This window comes from Chelonoidis abingdonii, chromosome 10, assembly GCF_003597395.2.
Source record: "Chelonoidis abingdonii isolate Lonesome George chromosome 10, CheloAbing_2.0, whole genome shotgun sequence".
NCBI classification, from domain to species: Eukaryota; Metazoa; Chordata; order Testudines; family Testudinidae; genus Chelonoidis; species Chelonoidis abingdonii.
This window is the reverse complement of record NC_133778.1, coordinates 5,434,814-5,447,237: the sequence shown is the minus strand read 5'-3', so window position 1 is coordinate 5,447,237 and position 12,424 is coordinate 5,434,814. Positions and strand designations below refer to the sequence as shown.

General features: G+C 42.8%; 1 protein-coding gene across 7 annotated transcripts in view; it reads left to right on the top strand.

Annotated features, from left to right (window-relative positions):
• The window catches only part of COL6A3 (collagen type VI alpha 3 chain), a 116,280-nt gene that overhangs the window by 38,755 nt on the left and 65,101 nt on the right, over window positions 1-12,424 (top strand). For 6 of the 7 annotated variants that reach the window (XM_075069879.1, XM_075069880.1, XM_032800055.2 and 3 more), the window contains 5 exons: window positions 2,834-3,430; window positions 4,403-4,969; window positions 6,692-7,309; window positions 8,882-9,481; window positions 10,166-10,768. In XM_075069879.1, coding sequence (XP_074925980.1) covers window positions 2,834-3,430; window positions 4,403-4,969; window positions 6,692-7,309; window positions 8,882-9,481; window positions 10,166-10,768 — 2,985 coding nt within the window. The remainder of the gene's footprint in view (window positions 1-2,833; window positions 3,431-4,402; window positions 4,970-6,691; window positions 7,310-8,881; window positions 9,482-10,165; window positions 10,769-12,424) is intronic. The other variant, XM_032800056.2, reaches the window with a different exon arrangement.

Genomic DNA, 12,424 nt, shown 5'->3' with positions numbered 1-12,424 from the left:
CCCATGTATTTCAATAGATGATTTATGTGCCTAAAGATTTTGTAGTAAGGTTCTCCTAAGGATTTTTCACCAGTAGACAAGTGTGAGGCTGGATTCTTATAATAAAGTACAGAGGGTCATGTTCTAAACTCTCATTTCAGTCCCATGTCATGAAAACATTAGACAAATAAGGCCTCCCTCTCAGTTCCCATTAAGGTCACTAGAGAGATTCCCATTGACTTAAGTGAAACTGGATCAGGACTGTATCACTTTCTAGTTTCTCCAAGTTACTAAAATGATAACCCAGGGTGTAGAGAAACTGTATGGTTTTAGGAATCCTTTCAAAATGCAATGACTGCTCCCTACGGAGAGATGACATTTTACAAATCAGTTAGCCTGCACTGATCCTTAATTAAGATGAATATCACGGGAAAAGAATCTATCATTTAACAAGCTTTTTCAAAATGTATTTCCTGCTAATACAGTTTCGCATGGCTCCATGTCAACCCTGACATTTTTATTTCAAAATGCCAAGTAAAAATGTCCTTAAACGTTTTGTTCTTTAAAACTTATAAATGTAGCTTCCCTCTTTGTCTCTCTGTCTCTGTCATAAACATAGCTGTAAAGAAACACTGTATGCAAGTAAATGTTCCCTTGCAACAGCCCTTTACAAACATTCCTACTTAGTATGACACTCCAATAGATTATCTGCGGATATTAGTTCACATCAAGGCCTGGAATGGTGACCACAGATGAGAACAGAGAAGAGCAACTTAATCTATATGATTTGGCAGAAATAATTTCATTCCAAAGGGACCAGCTTTGCCCTTTTGATTTTAATGCCCTGTTACTAGGGCCCTACAGAAAGAACCTGAGAGAGAAATGGATAGCTCTTTCTAATGTTCAAGTTTAAAGACATCAGACATTACCCTCGACAAAAGGACCTTCAGAATAGAGGAACGTACCTACACGTATGCCTATATATGAGGAGTTGGCATCCATATGATCAATTGGAGAGGCATGCTATAAATTGCATAAGCAAATGATAAATGTGTTGCATTCCTATGCAGTTTATCTCAGACATAGGACCATATCTCCAGCCCATTAGTCTCTACTCCCCCTAACATTTCAAACCCCTCAGCAGCTTCAAACACCAGACTTAGTATTTTTTTTAATCAGCCTACAAGTGAAAAGTTGACTCCTGCATCCCCCTAAAAGTGGAATTTCCCCCTAAACTGATCCCAGGTAGAGGCCCAGATTTGTTCCGGAAGCAATGGCATCTTTTCAGCACATAGGAATGTTATGATTTTAAGTCTGATATCACAGGACCTTTAAGGACTAGGAGTGGGAATTGGAAAAGAGAGATTCCAAGAGTGAAATCCCAACCCTATCGAAGTCAATGAGAGCTTTGCCATTAACATCAATAGGGCCAGTATTTTACCCTAAGCTTCCCAGTGGGATTTAGCATTATCTTCTAATCCTATAAAGGGCTGAGATACTATTTTAAAGCTGTGACATTTTAGCCTAGATCCTGCAGTTTGCTGCACAACTCCAGAGCAAAAAGGCCTTAATGCTGATGTAGGGAGAATCCTCTAGTGGGACTGAGCTGGAGTTGTAGGTCTGATGCCACCTTCCTCTGTGTTGCAGGGGAGCATGGCTGGGCCAGGTACTATGCAATATCAGTACGAGGGGCCAGAATTTGGACCTAAGCAACTGGTGCAGGATCAGGCAGTACGTCCCCAAAGAGGGAAGTTCTTGTCCATCACTGATAGCAAAATGCAAATCTGTCATTCTGCAGCTAGGGAGGGTGGAGATACACAGGCATCTTACATGGTCACCTCAATCAGGGCCAGCTCCAGGCACCAGCTAACCAAGCAGGTGTTTGGGGCGGCCAATGAAAAGGGGCAGCACATCCAGGTCTTCGGTGGCAATATGGCAGCAGGTCCCTCAGTCCCTCTCGGAGGGAAGCAGCAAAAAAGCTGGAGCCGGGCCTGACCCCAATACAGCCAGGAGAAACACCTACTTAAAAACACAGCATTCAGTGAACAATATTTAAGGTGGTGACTCAAAATACCATCAGACCACAGTTACTTAAGACAGGTGCCCTTCTACTGACAGTTGTACTCCAGGGGCCATATTATGCTCTCTGATATGCCAGGAAAAACCTGGAGTAACTCTACTAGAGTCCATGGAGTTACCTCAGATTTACACTGAGAGCAGAATCTGGCTCACTATGCTCTGGGGGCAGTCGCTCGGAATGGGAGATTGTCGCATAAGGATGGTCTCTGGTACTGGTTTCACTATATTTGGCCATGTTTCAGATCACAGTGTATTTTACATATTACCAAACTCATCTTTTCTATAAGGTGTTAATAGGAGGCCCAAGTTTTAATTAAATATTATCTCCCTCACACCAGTGTAATGGAGACTAACTGCAGAGAGTCAGATTCTTCTCTGGCGTACATTAGTGTTTCTCTATTGAAGTCAATGAAACCAGTTGACACCAGCGGAGGTTCTGACCCAGAGTAACTACAGAGTACGCAACCATTCTGATTGGCATTAGTGATAATATACATTTTCTGTGCAGCAGACAAGGATGAGGCTCCATTTCTAATTACGAGCTATTCAAATCCTATTTGCAGCACAAGCGAGAAACAAAACAGCCAATAACTTCATGTAATGTTCTTGATGTTACTCTTTTGGAAACTCTATCTTCCCTTTGCTTTCTCTCTCCCACTCCCCTCTTCTCTCTAACAAGGTATACATGTGTGTACGGTACATACTGTATGCACACATGACAAATACTGGTATGTTTTCTATGATGTCTCACTTTATTTTCTGTGCTCCACTGCAGTTCAAAGCAAAAGGGATATCATCTTTCTTTTGGATGGATCACGCAACGTTGGAAATGCCTACTTCCCATTTGTACGCGACTTTGTTATGAGCATAGTTAACGGCCTTGATGTTGGAAATGACAATGTACGCGTTGGCCTAGTACAGTTTAGTGACACTCCTACAACTGAATTCTTTTTAAACACATTCCCAACCAAGGCAGATATCATTACTCGCCTGAGACAGTTGTTCCCTAGAGGGGGATCAGTGCTGAATACTGGCTTGGCACTAGACTTTGTCCTTACGAATCACTTCATTGAAACTGTTGGCAGCAGAATAGATGAACAAGTTCCACAGGTCCTGGTCCTGCTTGTAGCAGGGCAGTCTGCTGATGCATTCATACAAGCGTCCAATGCATTAGCTCGGGCTGGAGTGCTGACGTTTTGTGTTGGAGTTAGAAATGCGGATAAGGCAGAACTTGAGCAGATCGCATTTAATCCAAGAATGGTGTATTTTGTGGATGATTTCAGTTCTCTGGCAGATTTACCACAGGAGTTAATTAATCCTTTAACAACATATGTTAGTGGAGGTGTGGAAGAAGTTCCACTTGCCCCTTCAGGTAATATCTACCTTTCTTCATGTTGACTGTATTAAGTTGGTCTTGTTTCTTTTGATTGTTTACTTTGAATGTTGCATAACTTCTTACTTCTCCAAGGCCTTGATCCAGCAAAGCATTAAGCCTGTGTTTAATTTTATGTGAGTTGATCCATTGATCCACTGAAGTCACCACTAACATGCTTAAAGTTCAGCAACTGCTCAAGTGCTTTGCTGAATCAGCACTGGACTGCCGATCAGAATGGGTCTATGTCCACCATACCAAATATCCTGCCCAATTGTCCCCATAGCCTTTGTATCCCGACCTCTTGGGATGCATTAGTGCCTACGATAGGTGTTTGTGTGGACCAGCTCACATGTAAGGAGTGGTTACTGCTCCCCACAAAAAGTGAAATGGAAAGATTAATATAGTGCAGAACAGCATAGATCAACCAAAGCAAAAGCAAACCCCCAGCATAAAAGGCTAGCGTCAACCTTTAATTGCAACCTCACTGAAATCAATGGGCTGGTACGGGTGTAGAAGAGGACAGAATTTATTCTTGATAGTGAATTAAAAGTTAATGAAAGTCTCTGACATTATCTCCAAAAATATTTGTGTCAAGTTTTAAGTTAACCTGATATATATAAATATTCCTCTCCCCACCCCCTCCGAGTTCTTTTATTGTGACTCTGTTCAGAAGGGGCTATTAAAAAGATTATTTAATTTGGAAATGCGAAAATTAAGATGAATTTGACAAATAGATAACAGATGCTCCACTTTGCTTTGGAAATTCAAAGAAATTAAAAGGTGACCAAAGTGAAATAGGTTAAGTATCCCTTTTCATTTATTTAGATACTTTCATGTTGATACTTTAGTTAATGAAAATCACTCAATCGTTTTAAAAATCAAAATCCAGCTTCTTAAAAGAAAAGTTTCCATGATGAACCATAAAAAAGTTTCAACATCTTGTTTTCTTTTTCTTTCTATTTGTTCTAGGGAGTAAGCAAGACATTTTATTCATGATTGATGGCTCATCCAACCTAGCTGGGCAGTTCCCTCTTGTCCGAGACTTTGTGCACAAAATTATTTCTCAGCTCGATGTGAAGCCAGATGCTATCCGAGTCTCTGTGGCTCAATACAGTGACAATGTCCAGGTGGAGTTCACCTTTGACCAATTCCCATCCAAGCAGGAAATACTCCAGAAAGTGAAACGAATGAAGATCAAAACTGGGAAACAACTGAATACGGGGGCTGCACTGGATTATGCAGTGAGGCATCTGTTTGTGAAGAGTGCTGGGAGCAGGACTGACGAAGGCATTCCTCAGTTCTTGGTTCTGCTTTCTGCTGGGAGATCTACTGATGACGTGGAACAACCAGCAGAGGTCCTGAAAGGAATGGGTGTTGTCATTTTTATTATCGCAGCCAAGAATGCTGATGTCACAGAACTAGAAAGGATAGTTTATAGTCCAGAGTTCATTCTGAAAGTCGATTCCCTTCCTAGAATTGGAGACATACAACCAAAGATAGTGAACTTATTGCAAACCATAGACATTCAACGGCCAGGTATGGAAAGCCACCATTTCTTTTGATTTTATAATGTTGAAACATGTATCAAATTTGTTTCAGAGGACTAAAAAAAATATATTGCAAAATGATCATTATAAATTAGAACTACACGTGAAACAATAGATCCTGGGGCTGATCCAAAGCTCACTGAAGCTGGTGGAAAGTCTCCCATTGATTTCAATATGTTTTGGCTCAGGCCCAATGTGGCTGAGGCTTAAAATAATTATGTAGCAAGTGGTAGTCTACGCTGGTTTTTCTTCATTCGGGCTCTGATCCAGTAAAGCGCTTCAGTGCATGTTCTCCTTTAGGCACAAACAGTCTCACTGAAGTAAAAAGCCTATCTTATAGTTTACGATTTATATTATAAAGTACAATCTGCAGGTCACAACAGAGACTGCAGCCCCACTGTGCAAACATAGTGTAATAGTCTCTTCTCTGAAGAGCTTACAGTATGAGTAGCTTTAAGCACTTTGCTGGGTTAGGGCTACAAGGAGCAAATTAGGGCAAGGTTGTCTCCATTTCTCTTCCAAATTGATTTTGTTCTTGAAAGTGGTGTGGGGAAAGAGGAACATGGCAGAATCAACAATCCAGTGCATAAATCTATTGCTTGCCATCCTAGGTTCATTTGCCTATCTTTCTTCCTGAATGAACAGCTTTTATTTTTTGCACTGAGATATCAACCAGTAAATTAAATGCTATTGAATCAGTTGCAATTATAACTGGAGGAAATTAAAATGGCAGAACTAGAATAAAGGATAACAAAAGGGTAACAATTCAACTATCAAAATTCTAAACAGCATGGTACCACACAGAGATCTGTGAACACATATGCCTTTTTTTTGTGAAACATCCCTGCTTTGCCAGCAAAGACAATGGGCCTCCTACCAGCAGATGGAGACAGGGAAAATGCAACATACTTAACATGAAGCCTCCATAAAGGTTCTAGCCAGATGAACCTTAATTGGTCTTTGATAGGGAGTGACCGTTTACTGGTTGGCCTGAACCAGGGTTTTGAAGTTTGATGTGAGTTTGTTCAGTAGTAGAACTGATCCATTTTTTTTTAGCTTTTAGAAATGTTCAGCTACTTTTTTCACAAAAAGCAATAGAACATTTTTCATTTTTATTTTAGTTCACTTCTTTATTTTGCTGGCTTGAGCCAGTTGAAATATTGTCACAAAAATATTTTCACCATTGTCCAATCAGCTGTGGAATTTGTGTGTGTGCGCGCGCGTGCAACATTATTTATTTCTAGGTTAGAATACTCCCTGGGGAAGTTTTTTTTTCTATTTCTTTCCTCCTTCTTGCACCCCTATCTAGGGCACTCTATGTGGAGTAGTCAGCTGGTGCTAATATGTTCCACTTCCTAGACACCCTTGATCACTTTGGGAGAAAATGCCCCCTAGTTATATACTCCATTTGTCCTCCCTTGCTGAAGGCTGATGCCTCCACTAAAGAGTATAGAGCCCCTCCTGACTAGGTAGGTATCACCCAGCACATGATGTCGCATGGTTTTCATTGGATTTCCATCCATCTGTTCATTAGTCAAGAGCATTTGACTGCCTGGCTAAAGGTAAACTATAAAGAAACAGGATCAGCATCTGTGATACATGACCTAAGATCCCAAGAGTTTCCTCTCTGCAAATCATTTTATACAGAGGATGTCTACCCTATGCCAAGAATCTGACTTATCTTCCCCTCCCCTCATTGTATCCAAAACAGATGATGAAAGCGAGAAGAAGGATGTGGTGTTTCTGATTGATGGCTCAGACAGTGCCAGAAATGGTTTCCCTGCACTGAGGTCCTTTGTGCAAACAGTGGTTGAGAGCCTGGATGTCAGTCCTGACAGGGTCCGTGTTGCCGTGCTGCAATACAGCAATGTTGTACAACCCGAGTTCCTTCTGAACCACTACTCTGATAAAGCGGACGTGATCAGCGCCATCCAGGGCCTGTCCAGTATGGGAGGGGCTCCTCTTAATACGGGTGCAGCCCTGGACTATGTCATAAAGAATGTGTTCACGAGCCCAACTGGCAGCAGAATACTTGAAGGTGTCCCTCAGCTACTGATTCTGCTGACATCTGGCAAATCAAGGGATGATGTGAGAAGGCCCTCGGTGACCATGAAGACTGGTGGCATGGTGCCATTAGGCATTGGAATTGGAAATGCCGATATCACGGAGCTACAGACCATCTCTTATGTTCCAGACTTTGCTGTTGCCATCCCTGACTTCAATCAACTGGATACTGTACAGCAGGTCATCTCAGAGAGAGTCACTCAGATCACCAGGGAACAAATTCAGCAGTTAGTCCCGGTTCTTGAATTGCCATCACCAGCTCCAGGTGAGAAGGTGTTTTCTGGCTGTTGTGTCTGCAGAGCAATGCTCATTCGAGTAAGACTCAGAGACAAAAAACTAATGTTTAAAGAAAATTATGGTTGTGATGCAAAGAGGGAAAGGCAAGGCATTCACAATTAAGGCTCCAAAACCAACCTCATCTCTCTGCTAATTTATCCTCTATTTGCCCACTTGTACCTGGGTTTGCAAGGATCTGTGTAATTCCTGCCAGTCATTCAAATACATCTCTAGGCCCTGTGGTCCATGCAGGCAGACTGCTATGTCTACACAGGTATCAGAGGGGTAGCCGTGTTAGTCTGGATCTGTAAAAAGCAACAAAGATTCCTATGGCACCTTAAAGACTAACAGATGTATTGGAGCATGAGCTTTTGTGGGTGAATATCCATTTTGTCAGATGCAACTGCTGCGTCTGACAAAGTGGGTATTCACCCACGAAAGCCCATGCTCCCATACATCTGTTAGTCTTTAAGGTGCCACAGGACTCTTTGTTGCTTTTTATGTCTACACAGTCCACTGAATTTAATGCAGGCTCTGGACCATAGTCTTACAATAAATAAATGGGGTGATATATTAATTAATAACTTAGTGACCAGACAATTTCTGCCCCCACTTCCCCAAAAGAAAACTAGATCATTTAGATAAGAAACTGACATTTTCATGTAAATTCAGATTGCTGTCTAGATGTTTCAGACATTTATAATTCAGGCACAGAACTTTGCTCTGACCTGAAGCCAAGTAGAAAAGCTCATCATCAGGAAGCAAACCTTCCTCTAGGAAATAACAGCAATGGGGAAAATAACTCTCAGATGGCAAGTATAGAGCAATCCAGTGATGCAAAAGAGATGGGAGTGTCCCTGAACTCACTTTCTCAGTGTCTAGATGGTCATCTTGCAATCTGCCCTGTGTAAGGGGCAGCGCCTCTCTGGGAAAAGACCAGAGAAGGACCTGTGGCTCAGAGATAATCCTCATGTTTACTACCTCATGTGTGTGGCAAGCTAGTCTGGTAGGTGTGCAGCCAGGGCTCCTCTGACTGCTTGCCTTCTCAGCCCCCTTTCTGGCCTTCACTCAGAGGACTCATATCAGGAAAGCAACCATTACTCCACCCTATGTGGCCAGAGTTGCAATCTGAACAGGGGAGCAAAGGAGCTTTAATGCTTCTGTTTGCTAACACAGCCAAGAGAGAGAGCTGACGGTTTCCCCTTTGTGCACTAAATGACAAATTGTGATACTGATTTTTTTTAATTAGTGGCTGGATCGAAGTGAGATTGTGTGAGTGCGGGACAGAGGGTGGCCTGCAGGGTCTAGCCTCACTTGGATTCTGAATGTTGTAAATCAGAGTTGTGTATGAGGACTGCAGACTAGATTTCCACACTATTTAATCTTACATGTTGATTTCATTGGACAGCTGATTTCAGCACGGTGCTGCTTGCTGATGACCCCGAAAATGATGATGTGTAATTGCACATCTGTGGGTGCCTTAAATTTTTGCCCTTTAGATCATTTACCAATGCAACTCTTGGGCATATGTGCATCATCTGAACTCTTTCTCTTTTGACAGTGAGCAGCAAGAAGGATGTTGTTTTTCTCATTGATGGCTCCCAGTTTGTTACCGCTGAGTTCAATCTTATCCGTGGTCTGATCGAACAGATAGTGAACTCCCTGGATGTGGGTTTCGATGCCACCCGAGTTGCTGTGATCCAGTTCAGTGACGACCCCAAGACCGAGTTTCTTCTCAATACTTACTCCAGCAAAGATGAAATGCTGAGTGCTGTGAGAAGATTAAAGCCCAAATTTGGCCAAAGAGTTAACGTAGGAGCTGCCCTGGAGTATGTATCGAAGAATGTCTTTACAAGACCTTTCGGAAGTCGCATAGAGGAAGGTGTCCCTCAGTTTTTAATACTGCTGTATTCCCGCCAGTCTGCTGATGAGATAGAGGACCCTGCCCTCCAAATCAAACTAGCTGGAGTCGCACCTCTGACTATCGCAAAGAATGTGGATCCTGAGGAGCTGACAAAGATTTCTCTCAGCCCTGAGTATATATTCTCAGTGAGAAGCTTCCAGGAACTACCCAGCCTACAGCAGAAGCTGCTGACCCCTATTAGAACGCTGACTTCAGACCAGATACAAAGGCTCCTAGGAGACATAATTGTCCCTCCAGGTAAGATTGTCTGATCACCCAGTGCCTTTGTGTTGCTGTTCATGTAGATATTGCTAAAAGTGCAAATAACATTCCATTCTTTCCCTGCCAACAGATGATTTACCCCTGAAAAACGAATACAGCACATTCACACTGTTAAGCGAATGGAGATTCATTAGCGATTTTGTGGAGATATTGAGGGCTAAGGTTTTCTGGGCAAGAGCTGCATTGCTTACCTTGTCTGCTGTCCTTTGAAGAGTTTTTTAGTTCAAATGAGCATAAATCTGGGGCCAAATGAGGTTAGGTACATTTAAGGAAAGAATGCATAAAAAGTAGAAATCAGAGTGCAGGAAATTAGGATTTGGGGTGAGATATACTTATGATTTTGGATGTAAATTTAAACTGACTGATAAAGCCCAAAAGAGGCAAAGAAAAAACAGCCCCCCCCCCCAAAGAAACCAACTCCAATTCCCATGCCTAAAGGGTTGATTTTCACTTTAATAGCTAGCACATTTTAGCATGCCCCCTTAAAAACAAAGCATTTATGCTATATTTATCAGGTGAATGGAGCTTCATCAGAGATCTCATCAGTTGGCTCATCAATGGGGAAGAGATTGCTCAGAAACCTTACAGCAAATCTCAAGCAAAGGAGGTTTTTCATGTCAGTAATTTTCCTCTTTCCTTGACGTTTTTGTTCTTCTGCAGAACTGGACAGTGATAAGAAGGATGTCATCTTCCTCATCGACAGCTCTGACAGCGTCAGGACTGAAGGTCTTGCACACATTCGGGATTTCATCATCAGAATTGTTCAGCAACTGGATGTTGGGCCAAACAAAGTGAGGATTGGTGTGGCCCAGTTCAGCAATACCATATTCCCAGAGTTCCCTTTAAAACAACACAAGACCAAAGATGCTGTTCTGCAAGCCATACGCCGCCTGAGGCTAAAAGGAGGGTCCCCAATAAATGTTGGCGCCGCACTGGACTATGTTGTGAAGAATTACTTCATTAAGTCTGCAGGGAGCAGAATAGAAGACAGGGTCCCCCAGCATTTAGTCCTCCTCCTTGGAGGGAGGTCCCAGGATGATGTGACTGGACCTTCTGCTTTGATTGCATCCACTGGGGTTAAAATCCTGGGTGTAGGAGCAAGGAATGCAGACGGCACTCAGCTGCAGAGAATTACCAATGATCCTAGACTTGCATTCATAATCAGAGATTTTACAGCACTCCCAAGCATTGAAAAGAGATTCATCAAATCATTTGAAGAACCTCAAGAGCCTACACTTGCACCTCCTCCAATTCCAATTCCTGGTCAGTCTTTTATTCATGTTGGTATACACGGGGGGGAACCTTCGGGAAGCAGCATGGGATAAAAGTCTCATAATTTGTAAAGCCATTCAGAATTAATGTATTTTAGTCCTTATTCATTTGCTTGCATTGTACTAAATAATACTCACCGAAAGGGCCTTGCAGAACTTGGAAAACTGTAGAATTTTGAACGTTAATAAGATGGAAATATGTCCCTCATAAAAATAAATGACATATTATATAGTGTAACATTTGGGCAGGGTGGGCCCATGCTCTGAGGTGACACTGAGCAGTCTCTCTCTTAGGTGCATGGCTAGCTGGTTCTTGCTCACATGCTCAGGGTCTAACTGATCGCTGTATGGGGGTTGGGAAGGAATTTTCCCTCAGGTCAGATTGGCAGTGACCCGGGGGGAGGGGTTTCCATCTTCCTCTGCAGTGTGTGGGGTGCAGGTCACTTGCCAGGATTATCTGGGCATGTCTCACTTAATCATCTCCCTGCCATTGTGGGGGTCTGGAGCACTGGTGCCCCTCAGTCCCTCTTGTTCTCTGCCTGTGGCACATAGAGTCTAGTCTCCTGTGGGCTATCGTACTTTGGTCTCATTTCGGTTGTTGAGTTTAGTGTGTGGGTGCTGGGTGGTGGCGTCGGCCTGTGCTATACAGGACGTCAGACTAGATGATCTGGGGGTCCTCTTGGGCCTTAAACTCCACGACTATCATAAACATTTCGTTTTCTGGACCCTTTCATCTGAGCAGTCACAACACTGCGTGTGTCGCTGAAGGAACATTAAGATGAGATGGAAGTGAGAGGGAAACGTGACACTACTTCACATGGAGCCCACTCCAAAGTCAATTGAAGTCAGTGGAAAGATTTCCATAGACTTCCAAGAGCCTTCGATCAGGACTATATTTGGGAGTTATCCTAGCCTTAAAATAGAACCAGGCATTTTGCTAAACTAATAGAGGTTTTGCACTTAGATTTGGCATTTGGGATTCTGTTCCCTGCCTTCCCTCACCCCCAATCTATCCTGTTCTCTGCACTGGCTTCACCCTGGGGTGCTCGCATGTTGTGTGTGAATCACTGTTCTTATCATTTGCTTGCTCAGCATTTTCCTCGTTTGATTTTTCACTGGCGCCCAGTAATGAATTACACCCAATGGTACCCTAATCTGGCATCTTGATGGACAAACCTCGTGATGTTTGGTTCTGATGAGCCCATAATCTTTGGGTGTGCCTCCAAAGTTTTTGAAATATAGTCACTCCTTTTCTCCATGTAACCATCACTGTCTCTTTCAATGACCCTAACTGTGCCCTTTGTATTCTCGGCATATAATCTGTCACCCTAAATGGTTGCCTCAAGCCTAGGCATATTGATTCTCTTCTCCTTCCTGTTGCTATGGTCTCTTTTCCCCCAAGAAGTCATTTCTGGTTGATATTTTGCCAAATCCAAAATGTGGTCTCAATAGATCTTGCAGAACCTGCTTTGCTGGCTGGTTTCTTCAAATCTCACATTTCAGAGGGTTCTCCTAGTTCATTGGTGCTTTAGGACATTTTCTCCAGCAGGGACTGACTGATTTTGCTAGGGATTTAGCAGGCTAGCAGCACAGAGACTTTGGATGTCAAGTGCTAATATGAATCCCCAAAAAGGTGAGGTGTGAGCTG